This window comes from Teleopsis dalmanni, chromosome 2 (genome assembly GCF_002237135.1).
Source record: "Teleopsis dalmanni isolate 2A chromosome 2, ASM223713v2, whole genome shotgun sequence".
NCBI lineage: Eukaryota > Metazoa > Arthropoda > Insecta > Diptera > Diopsidae > Teleopsis > Teleopsis dalmanni.
This window is the reverse complement of record NC_051847.1, coordinates 238,425,920-238,437,997: the sequence shown is the minus strand read 5'-3', so window position 1 is coordinate 238,437,997 and position 12,078 is coordinate 238,425,920. Positions and strand designations below refer to the sequence as shown.

Sequence of the window (12,078 nt, the reverse complement as noted above, 5' to 3'; positions counted from 1 at the left end):
TCTCTATGACAATATAATCTACAGATAATATGCGACATCCTTTTGGACAATACTGACTACGCCAAAATTACCCAATATAGTATAGAGGGTGAATATAAGAGAGAATATAAGATTATTCTCTGTTAGCATCATTAGTTCTTATTTATTAAAGAGAATTAAAGACTTTTTAGCATTAAATGTTGTTAAATTTTCCAAAAATTTTAAATTGATTCATAATTTTACTGATTTTTGACTCCTTTGCTAAATATACCTGAGACGTTTTCTAATAGTGCTTACGGCAAGATAAATATACTGTAATATTATATTTAGAATATACAGAATCGATTATTGATAATATCTTCAAATAATATCTTATTATTAAGCTACATTAGAGTAGTTATTTACTTAAAGTACTTGTTTAGTTTTTGAGTCGTAGCTGGGTTTTGGACTAGCTGGGTTGAAACGATATACATACCTTACAACCAGTTAGTGGGAGATTAATCTTGGATTTACAGAATACCTGAAACATTTTAAAAAAACGTTGCGTATCTACTGTTATATATAAATAATAGTTCTGTAGTTTACATCATTTATCAATGAGACCCTTTCATTGAAAGTACCTTAATGTTAAGATATTCCAAACGATATTAGATGTGCTACCATTATCTGAGCATATTTAAGTCTATGAATAAATTAGTAAGTAATTTTCAGTGTTCTATATTTTTTGATGTTTAATTATAGTCTAATTATTATTATATAATCTATAATTATACCCTAATTACAATGCCGTGACATACAGACATGCTCGTTCATCCCACAAATACAATATGCATACATATTATTTTGGAATGAATCAACAAACTCTTACTTAATTTCCCATTAAACTTGTTAATAAGTCTTTTATAATCATAAAAATCATTTTAATATAAAACGACATGTCGAGTCACAGATTTGTTTGTTATGCAATTCTAGAGACATATTTAATGGTCACTTTTCATCGGCTGCTTTAAACTTTTCTACATATTTCTTAGCACTGAATGCCGTATAATTCTCAAGAGTGCAAATATTTATGCACTCATGTATGAAAGAGTTTTTGTGATCCGCATAATATGATTAAAAAAGTTAATGGAATTCTTAAAATTGATACATCACAACCTCTGGAAATGTGCATGCTGCATGCTGCATACTGAATACTGAATACATAAGTTAAAGTTAACTCTGTTCATTGTACAAAATCGTCACGGAATTATGTAAAAGGTCAACATACATTGCCATACAAAGGATACCTATTGTGATCATATGAGTATGCTGTGCCTGTGTAGAATTTCCATTTCCATTACCATAAGACATAGCTTAACAGTAGCACTAAACTAATGCAGTTAATGTTGCTATCATTAGTGATGAAGTCAATTAGATAAGTACCAACAACAAAAATGTAATAAAACCAACTGAAGATCTAGTGAAGATCTTTATATGCAATTTCATACTTATTCTTCACTGAGTTGTGGACTATTCTACCGAGAATAACTCAGAAGAAAATCAAAATAAAAACTGTAGAAAAAAACAAAAACAAAAACAAAATAGACAACCCTAGCTTGTTGCAAGTGAAGCGGTGTCTTTTATCTCACCGAGTGATGAAATACGCTACGAACTTGATATGTGGTGGCTTTATTCAAGCCGACCAATTGTCCATATATGCAGGAATGTGTAACGCATAGAAAAATTAATTTAACCCTAAGCATTCTCAACACTAAAAATTGATACAAAATGTTTCTTTTTACTTTACTTTTTCACAGTTTATTTTAATATTAAATTTCACTGTAGGAAAAACAAATAAAAACTGCAATTATCATTTCAGTTCGGTGAGAGGCTCGAGATTCCTCAATAGTTAACCATTGTGTTTATGCGGCCGAAGGAATTATTTGTTATTTATACTTGAGCCCAGTGTCGCCTCTTCTTACGAATTTTATTTGAATTAAACTTTTGATCGACTTGTGGGGCTTCTTTTTTATTTCCACTGAATTTAATGACTCACAGAAGAACAAAGTTTACCGGAAACATGCACGAATTCCTTGAGCCTTTGTCTTTTTGATTTTTTGCAATCTTAACCTGAACTAATATTGGTTGGTTACCTTTGCAACGCCGTCATCAGGCCGATGATTTACGTTTGTAGCGGCTTCGAACATTAAAATTTATGTATCCACGCATAACTGAGCGTTAAATAACAGCTCCCAAATAGTTTGCAACTGGGAGATCTGGTGAATTGGTTTGGGTAGTGGTAGTGGTAGTGGTAGTGGTAGCGGTAGCGGTAGAGTTGTTGATGATATTTCGAATAGAGTCCTCTAGGAGGCTTAATCAGCGGAGCGCAGCAAGCCAAACAGTCCAAATAGCCGCGAGTCTGCAAATTAATTCACTGCATTTCAATTTGAGGCACAGTTCTTTTTTATTTAAGCTTCCTATTTTTTAACAACTTATCGTAGCGGATCAGAGGTCACAGAACGATGAGTACATTTGCAAATAATAGGCGTGACAAGCGTAGTACGTTACGGTTCGTTGATCAATGTAATCAGCGCGAGAAGAATTAAGCGGAATCGCTGCTGTGCAAAAGACAATTACGGACAAAAAATTTTCTTAAATATTTAAATTTAGTGAGTTTGTACAAATTCATTTTTAACGACACTGTCAGTTTGGTTTTTGGCGTCGCTTAAACCAAATTGTACTAAAATAAACATATAAGATATAATTGCTGATAATATAACCAAAATGAACTCATTCTGCAGTTGAAAAAACCCTAAAATTTTAATTTCCAAATTTTCGGTTTTGCGTTGATTTATAAACGTCTCAACCTGTGGAAAAATAAACAAAAATCAAATTATAGAAATTACTTTGTTTTTGTTTGTTTTTAAAAAGAACTGAAATCACTGTCTCTCATATAACCACTGAATGCTTGAGACCCTCAATATTCATTCATAAACAAAAACCCGTGGGAGTTCATTAAATTAAAGTGAATGTAATTATTTTTATCGTCAAATTATTTTAATTGGAATTGCATATCGCTAATAAATCCAAAGTAATTGAGTACCACCTTACCTAGTCACAATAAATTGAACTTCACCCTGAATCTACTTTCGATTTCTGGTGATAACTTTGAATTACGTAGATTGTTTACTTAACAAATTAAAATTGTAGACAAGGTTTTTTTGTGATAAGCAGTAAAGAACTGAGTATGTAGGGAGCTCGGGTGAAACATTTTATTGACACTCCTTTTATATTAATAATAAATTTTCTAATTAACAAAAACTGTTTAAATTTATATCTTTATATAAAATTTGTTTTTTTTCAGTCCCATATTATTAAAATTATATAGAAAGAACTTAGATAAATATCTAAATATCATATTTATAAAAATAGCAATTATTTTCATAATTCACAAAATCGAATTCGGGGAATCTTCAAGACGTGGGACTCGGAGCGCATCATTAATTCTTTTCCTATTAGCACACCTTATGTGACCAATAAGCATTAATGAATAAGCATTCCTAAATGAAATTATATATAACGAAAGTTTCTACTATGGATGCAGATTGTGTTTTAATCTGATATCAAATAAACATGTATTTATAATAATATTTCTTAACTATTTTATTCTATTTGGATCAAAATCTTTTAATCAATATATCTTTTGTACCGTAGTCTATATATAAAATTGTAGTAAGAAGAATTCTGTTGAAATAAACAGATGTTTGAAGTAGTTAAAGAGAAGACACCAAATGGTTTTCATAGGTAAGTTGAAATGTTTTCTGTCTGACAAATGGATGATGTCTTTCAAAAAACTCTATTTCGTTGTTCTAAAGTAACAACCTTCATAAGGTATCTACCATTCTAATAAGTTGGAGCCGATTTTACAATAGAATTTATATAAATGCAATAACAATAATTTCATCTTGTCTTAATAACAATCTCCTATTGCGTTAATAACAATCTTTTATTACTATCCATCCATGGACGATCGATGAAACATTATGCAATTTTTTTTATATTTCGGACACGCCTTTTTGTGTGCTAAGGGGACAGTAATAGTAGAGATAAGAAATCTGAATTATCAGTAGATATTTGGATTTGTCAATTGAAAGCATTAAAAAGGTCATATTACTTTACATTACCTATCAGCAGATCCTTTGATTCCGATTCGAACAAGTGGATGTAAAATCTAGAACACTCGGTTCATATATACCATATATCTCTACTTCAGTCATTCTTTGATCCCTATCATAGTAAAACTTTAGTTTTTAAAACCTAACACCATTTATTAAACAGTGTTTCCGCAGTTAACCAAGTATTGCATCTATATAGCATTAATAAAATGTTTTCTTATACTTTATATTGCACCGAAATCAAATATTAAATTACCAAATTTTTAATTCCGCTTTTTACCAGATTTATTTAATATACGACAACCCAATTAACCAACTTCTTCAGAATTATAATAGAGAATAAAGAATATGTATATGGTCCAGCAGCGTTTAGAGTCTACTTAAACGGGAACGTTTGAATAGATTGTTAAAAAATAAAAAAAATTAAATAAGCAATTGCATTATATTGAATCAGAAGTAGAAACACTTAAATCAAATTTAGTCGGTGAAGATCTCAAATCTCACTTATCAGAATATTAAAAGTTAAAAGTATTTCTCAATGGTATCCACTTATGAAGTGCAAAAAATAAATGATTAAAATTAACATTTCTTATTTTTTATATCTCTTACACTTTTATCCCATCTTTCATCAATATCCGAACACACAATATCCAATGCAAGTAAATTGGGAATTTCAGATTTCTGTACAATGTTGTCCGCACACATAATGAGAAGTGCTAAGTTGGTAAACTTTGTTAAAACCATTGCAAGGTCCATGAAGTTAATGAAATCAGTGCTTAAATACATATATATACAACCATGTAATAATAACAAAATCACCATAAAATTATAATAAATGTAATAAAGAATCTGCCAGTGAAATATACGATTGAAATGATTAGTTATTTCGTAAAGATCGTGATATATAGCACCGCTTATGTCAATGTTATCCGCGCTTTCGCATAGTAGCTTCATGCAATGATAATGACTTATCGAAACTCCAAATTTATCTTTTGTCTCAATATATTTCATTTTATGCAGCATAGTTTTTAGATAAACTCCCATTTCCTCATACATACTGGAAATAACCAAAAATCCCAAAAAACATACATCCAATACGAACATCGAGCTCAACCACATGTAGACGCCAAATATCGACGTGATGTAGAAAAGTATTTGTAAATAAGGTTCGACATGAATAAGTGATGGTATCTCACCGGTGAAGCCTATAATTGTGGCAGTAAATTTTAGACATAACAGAAAAATAAACTTTTCCCGAAACATATTAACGGAGTGAGTTTTTTCCACTACACGATCGTGCAATCGAAAGAAGAGATTTACCAGATTAATTATCTTCTGCTCTCGGCGCATTTGTATTAAAAACGAGAAAGTAGCAAATATTGATACTGAGACAGCTTGAAATGTGAAGAATATGCCTATATAGCCACCATACTCTAAAGCGAAGTGACGTCTATAAACCGCAGGTAGTACGCCAAAAAACGTGATCATTATTATAATACGTACAGTCCATGATAATATTTTTCCACTACGTTTCAAAGGACTAACAATCAAATGTTTCTGATTCAAATTACAATTTAACACATTGACGAACCGAGCATATCGATATAAGAATAATAGAAACGAACGGACAATGCGGTCTATGTATGTACGCTTAAACATAACTATTAAAAAGCTGGTGACTTACTAAAATCGAAAACTAATTTCAATAAAATTGTATCTCAACCACGCGAATGCGTAAACCATAAACAAAAGCTGTCACTCATACAAAGTTTGTTTGCTTTAGTAATGAAATTAAGATATTGTTTACGTATATTAACGGTCATTTGTATGTGTTTATTAATAAAAGTTTGAAATATGGAGCACACCACAAGAATTTTAATTTATTAAATGCGGTTGTCATATACTGTATCTATTGCATTCATATCGATATGCTTAACTATTGACTGGCAATTGTGAAGCCAACGTGCGATATTCAGTGTATGGACAAAAAAAATAAATATTTTCTTTTTCAGTAATTTTATTCTAAGCATTGACTTTGAACTTAAACTTTTTGTTAAATTCATTAATACTGAAATCTAAAATTTTCTTTAATATAAGAAGTTACCTAAGACTAGGGCTTTAAATTAATTAAAAGTAAAAATATATAGTGCATGTCATTTAATTTCACCCTTTATGCTAACCATGTAATAGCCTATAACTAAAATGTACATAGACAGCAGGTTGAACTGGTTAGCACGCATTGACATCCGGGTCCCTAGCGATATACTAAGAAAGTAATAGTTTATTTTAAATATTACTTTATTTACAATAGGTTGATAGTGTACTCAAGTGTAGTGTTAAATATTGTTAAAAATATTTGTGAATAGTAATTCTGTAGATACTGGACCATGAACAAGATATTGTAGATATTTGTATATTCATCCTTAAATTTATCCATGGTCTCAAACTGTCCAGAAACACTATTTCAGTTAATTATTAATGCAATTGTATAAATCAATTGTAAGTTAAATGAAATGAAGGTCCAAAAAGAGAGTACAACTAACAATGTTTAATCGAACTTATAATATTCCATAACGAATTGTTTTTCGTCATGTACTTAATTCATATGACTACTTAATTAGATATAATGCCTCTTTTCGAATTTATGCCTGACCCAGCAAAGGCTTTTCTGCAGCATTTCAACGCCATCTCCAAAAGACGATTTTCTACTAACATATATCTATTGTATTTTATAGACTGCTGCTTCAAACATCGTTTATGCTGAAGCATTGTCTTCTAAAATGTCAAGATCGACACTGAAAACTATCAATGTCCTATAAAGCTTATATGTTGGCGATTCATTTAGGTACCATCTATATACCGAAAGTTTCGTCGGTTGATATAGAACTCTGCATCACAATTGCTTGTTGACCGCATAATAGCACGGATTAGCAATTGTGATTCTTTGTTTGATCTTCAGGCTAACATTATTATTGGTTTGCATGCATTAAATTAGTTGGATGTTGCCAAAAAATCACAAGCTAGTGAAGAAAAAAAGTTTCTTTAGAAAACCCTTATTTTTAAAGTAGATAAATATTTGAAGTAAAATTTTAGATATGTTATAAGCAAAAAAGGTTTATAAAAATATATTATAAAATTCAAACAATGAGTTTAGAACTATAGGACAATACTTTATACGAGTCTTTATATGAGTAGTCTAAATATAGCTTCGATTTCTTGTAAATCAACTAATGAATTTTCGGCGATTTGAACTTCGTTTAACCTTAATATGTTTAAGTTTTTCTCTCCAAGGATGGTGACAGGAAAAATGACCGAAAAGAAAACAAACTAGGATCGCGTAAAAATGTTTGCTGAAAAGTTTCTGAGATTGAAAATTAGATCTTAACAGAAACAGCTGGAGTAAGCAGATGTACCACACCAAGATGAAGAGCAGGCCCTGCAACAGTAGCAGAGAGTGGACACAGGTCACACTGATGAAAGTATTAAATGACTATTAGAGACCCTACCTCGAAGTAATACTAACGTAGTTCCAGGGTAGGAAAATGAATAAGGGGGAGTGGTTTAGATCGTGCGTGTCAAGAACTCACTTTCCAGGGCGCCGGATTGTGATCAGTGCGTAGTCATTCCATTCCTTGCCGTAATAAAAGTACATATATATATATAAGCTCTCTTGGGGAATGGAGGCACTATTTCAGTTGATTGAGGGATACATGTCTATGTGTAGAGTAAATGTAACGTGTGTGCTCCTACTTGCATTTACGCGATTACGTCAGTTTGCTAACCAGGTTTCAGTTACATTGAGATGTTCTTTAAGATTCGTAGATGTAATAAAACGGTTTAGATGAGAGCTTATAATAGCTGTTTTATCAGTAAATGTGGTCGTGACAATCCGAGGGTTAGTAGGCAACTCTGAAGTAAATTCGAAGTATGAATAATTTTATTTATTACATGCAAATTAATTTAAGTACAGTAATCACTGTACCACATAAATATCTTAATATATTCGTCATTATATATGTATATAATTTTGTATATAATGTATGCTGTTTTAAATAATTTTATTCTTAATTTTGTATTTGGCAAAATAATTTATATGTGCATACATATGATAATATTATATTATACAAGTTGATTCCTTGTATATATTCTTGTGTTCACCATTTTGTGTACTTCTGCAAAAGTTCATTGCTTTTTGAATCTATTGCATCTATTCAGTGTTTGCTCGTATATAACTATTTTTCTTACTTATATTTTTTTTTTTATTGCGTTTATATAATACTAAGATGTATGTAGAAATCCTGTAACAAAATATTGTTCGCTTTACTGTAAAAGTCTAACAAACAACAGATGCAGTAGGCAATATCTTAGCTCCTTGATCAACAATAATAGCTCGAACTGCTCAACTAACTGCTAAACGAAAAAAAACTATCTGAAATACAGGTTTTCGCTTGTAATTCTATCTTCTATATTCTATAAGCCGGGGCAAAGCACTGCATGATGATGTTCAGGCTAGCAGCATGATGTTGCTTGCAATATATTGCAGATTATCTACTGTGTTGCTTGCATTGCGAGCAACAGCATCTTCAGCTAACCAGTTCTAGTCGTCGTCAGTCGCTCCAGCCTTTGCCAGTCACCAGTCACCAGTCGTTGCCTGCTCAATATGTGTACAAATGTTATTACAACTCAAGTACATGAAGTAATTGCAGTAAGCATCGGTCACTGAGCAGCAAACCGAGCAACGAAAGCAAGCTACAATCAGTAACAACAACAACAACAGCAAGCGCAGCAACAGCAGCAGCAGCAACAGCAGCAGCAGCAAAGGCAACGATGGCGACAGCGGTAATAGCGGGCATAGCTAACAATTGACGATTGACTGTAAAGACGTACAAAATTGTTGCTTGTTGTGATTGTGTGATTGTGTGTATGTGTGTGTGTAAGTTTGTGTTTACGTTTGAGTTTGAGTTTCAGTTTGCGTTTGCGTTGACCCTTAAGTGTAGGGCCAATGAACTGTGAATAAAACAATGGAGTTCGATTTGTTGTTATTGTAGCAGTTCATTTAGGCTCTTTTTTATTTTGTCTCTTAAATAAGAAATTGCCAAGTAATTGCAACGCTCGAGAAAGTGCACGTGTTGCTGACATTCTGTGTAATTGTTAATTGTTCGCGTTCGCAGTTCGCCAGAGCAAAAACGAGTTCCAAAGACAGAGCAAAGGAAACTTCAGTAAAATTGATCAAAACATAATGATATATTAATTTGACAAAGTAGGCTTGAGTTTTTACTATACTAACTATATTAACTTCATAACTCCTATTCAACTCCTACTTTACCATATATTATATTCATGCACAGAAAATAATTCCAAGCACATACATATGTGTGTACACACTTTAATGCATACTAGTAGTTAGATAGTTATAAGTATGTATCTATACTCGTATATATATGTACATATATGATGGTTTAAGTTTTACAACGTTTGTAAATAAAATAGTACGAGCGAGTATTTGGCGACAGTGACTACGACGTTACGAAAATGATCATCAAAAGAAAGGTTCAACGACATTTCTTCTTCTAATCACGTTTTCACCACAGCAACAACAACATCAACATCAACAACACCAACAACAGTAATAATAAAAACAGCAAAATAAAAATATATTTAAACAAAAAAACAAAAAAAAAATATAAAAAACAAAAAAAACACCATGTAGAACGAAATGTTTGCATTCAGATTTTTTTATTATTTGATCGAATAAAGTATCTGCAAGTATTACGTTTATGTGAAGATTCTTGCTGTTCACATTGTTTACGCGTTCATCGATAAACAAAATAATATAACAAACAACGTACACGTATGTTTGTATGTATGCATTTATGTATGTTTATGCGTGTGTGTATATGTTAGTTGGTATAGGCAAGTACGTTTGCATGCGTTATAGAGGAATGACTACGAACGAGTTCAAGGGGCTCAAGCAAGGCTGCCTCGCAACTGTAGTGTAGAAAGCGCAGAGCAAAATATAAAGCAAAACACACTTCTCGCATGGAGAAAGCAATATGAAAATGTAAATAAAGAACTCGAACTCAGTGTAAATTTACTTGGATGAGCGATCAGGTTTAGGGAGGATATTGTCATTGCACTCGCTTGTTGATTGGTGCCGATTTATAATTATCATGAAGTACACGTAATTATGCTGGTATACTTAATTTATCACACAAGTACGTTCAAAATATTATAGATAAGAATATTTAAAGGTCAATTTTGGTATAAAAAAATTTTAATTACAAAAATATTTAAAAAATTTTAAATATTAACTTAAGGTTCATATATTTTTTTTGTAGAATCTTATGACTCATAACAAGCGAGACAAAGCTTTAACACTAAACACAGAGTCGTAGACGATGTTGATGATTCACAAAAATATATATCCAAATAACTCTGAAAAATGGAAACAAGTTGAAAAAGGGAAAAATAGGTATGAAAAGAAATTGACCAATTAGAAGGAATTTATAAAATTTCCAAATATGACGAAATTGATACCAGATATAAAAATATTTATCTTAAATTTCTTATAAAGTTGTGTCTGGATATAGTGAATTGATTCAGACTGTTTATTATAAAGGTTGAATTTATAAATTTTCAAACATGATGAAATTGACCAAGAAACAGTCGCGTCTGGATATAATGAACTAATTATTACAAAGTTTGTTCACTATATAAATGTCAATATTTTTTCTTCAAAAACTCAGTTGATTTACTCAAAACACATATTTGTGTAGGTAAACGTAAGAGCCCCAGTAGAAAAAGTGGTCTTCGAAGACATTGTCTTCAAGACGGTCTTTGATACCGCGTCCGCATTTTCAAGCAAATTTGTAAAACAATTGCTCAAAACATGAATGTAAATACTCTTTCTTTGCTTTGTCTCTCATTTTTAGTGTTCTTAGCAACGTATTTGAATTTTGCCTCAGATGACGCTATGTTTTATAAATGAAGTGACGCAATAATTTTGAAGTGTAGTGAAATAAATATTAAAAAAATCAAAACAAATAAAGAAACAAAATCATTAAACTACGAAATATTAAAAAAAAAGAAATTAAATCAAAACAAATTAAATAGTGACTTAGTTCCTGGAAAATATATTGATATTAATATTGAAGACAATAATTCCAGTGAAAGTTGTTTAAGAAACGAAACAAAGGATGTTGAAAATAAAAAAACTGAAAACACTTGTGAAAAATTAGCTGTTATATTTAAAAAAACACAGGATTAACAGGCGTCTGGTAATGATATTTTAGAACTCTTAAGATCAGAAGGTTTAATTGTACCAAAATCCTTTTCAACGCTTTTGAAAACATATAAAACTTCAACAATAGATGATAGCGAAATGCTATAAATTATTTTATATTAGTTTTAGTTAATTTTAGATATGTTAAGTTATATTAAGTTAATTATTTAAATTAATTTTCACTATGTTTACTAGTTTTTACTAGTTTATTTTTAATATCTTAATAAAATTTATAATAATTTATAATAAAATTTATAATTTACTTTTAAAACTTTTAATTTTGAATGTAATGTAAGAAATTATTATATAAAATAAATAAAAGTACAAAATACAACAATTTCTTTCTACTTATTTAAAGAGAAAATTGAAATTCATTTAAAATTTAAAGAGCGCAATAAAAGAGTAGAAATAAAAAAAGGGTGAAAAAATTAAATGAGCACTGCACTAAGAGCGCACAACTTTCTGTCGAATGCGTCCGTTATGCAAGACATGGTCTTCGAGACGGTCTTCGAGACATGTACGCAAAAATTCATTGAAGACATTTGGCTAATTTGTATGAAAGTGTCTTCGAAGACCGTCATACATTTGGATCGATCGGTCTTCATGTATGTATCCATGTCTTGAAGACGTCTTCGATGACGGATCGATCCGTTTTCTACTGGG

At 30.9% G+C, this 12,078-nt stretch overlaps 1 protein-coding gene across 1 annotated transcript in view; it reads right to left on the bottom strand.

Annotated features, from left to right (window-relative positions):
* Window positions 1-2,624: 2,624 nt before the first annotated feature.
* LOC119677077 (gustatory receptor for bitter taste 93a-like) overlaps window positions 2,625-12,078 on the bottom strand; it is a 10,672-nt gene continuing 1,218 nt past the window's right edge. Inside the window, exons 3-4 of the mRNA XM_038088345.1 lie at window positions 4,743-4,908; window positions 2,625-2,825 (exon numbers count right to left, since the gene is read on the bottom strand). Coding sequence (XP_037944273.1) covers window positions 2,625-2,825; window positions 4,743-4,908 — 367 coding nt within the window. The remainder of the gene's footprint in view (window positions 2,826-4,742; window positions 4,909-12,078) is intronic.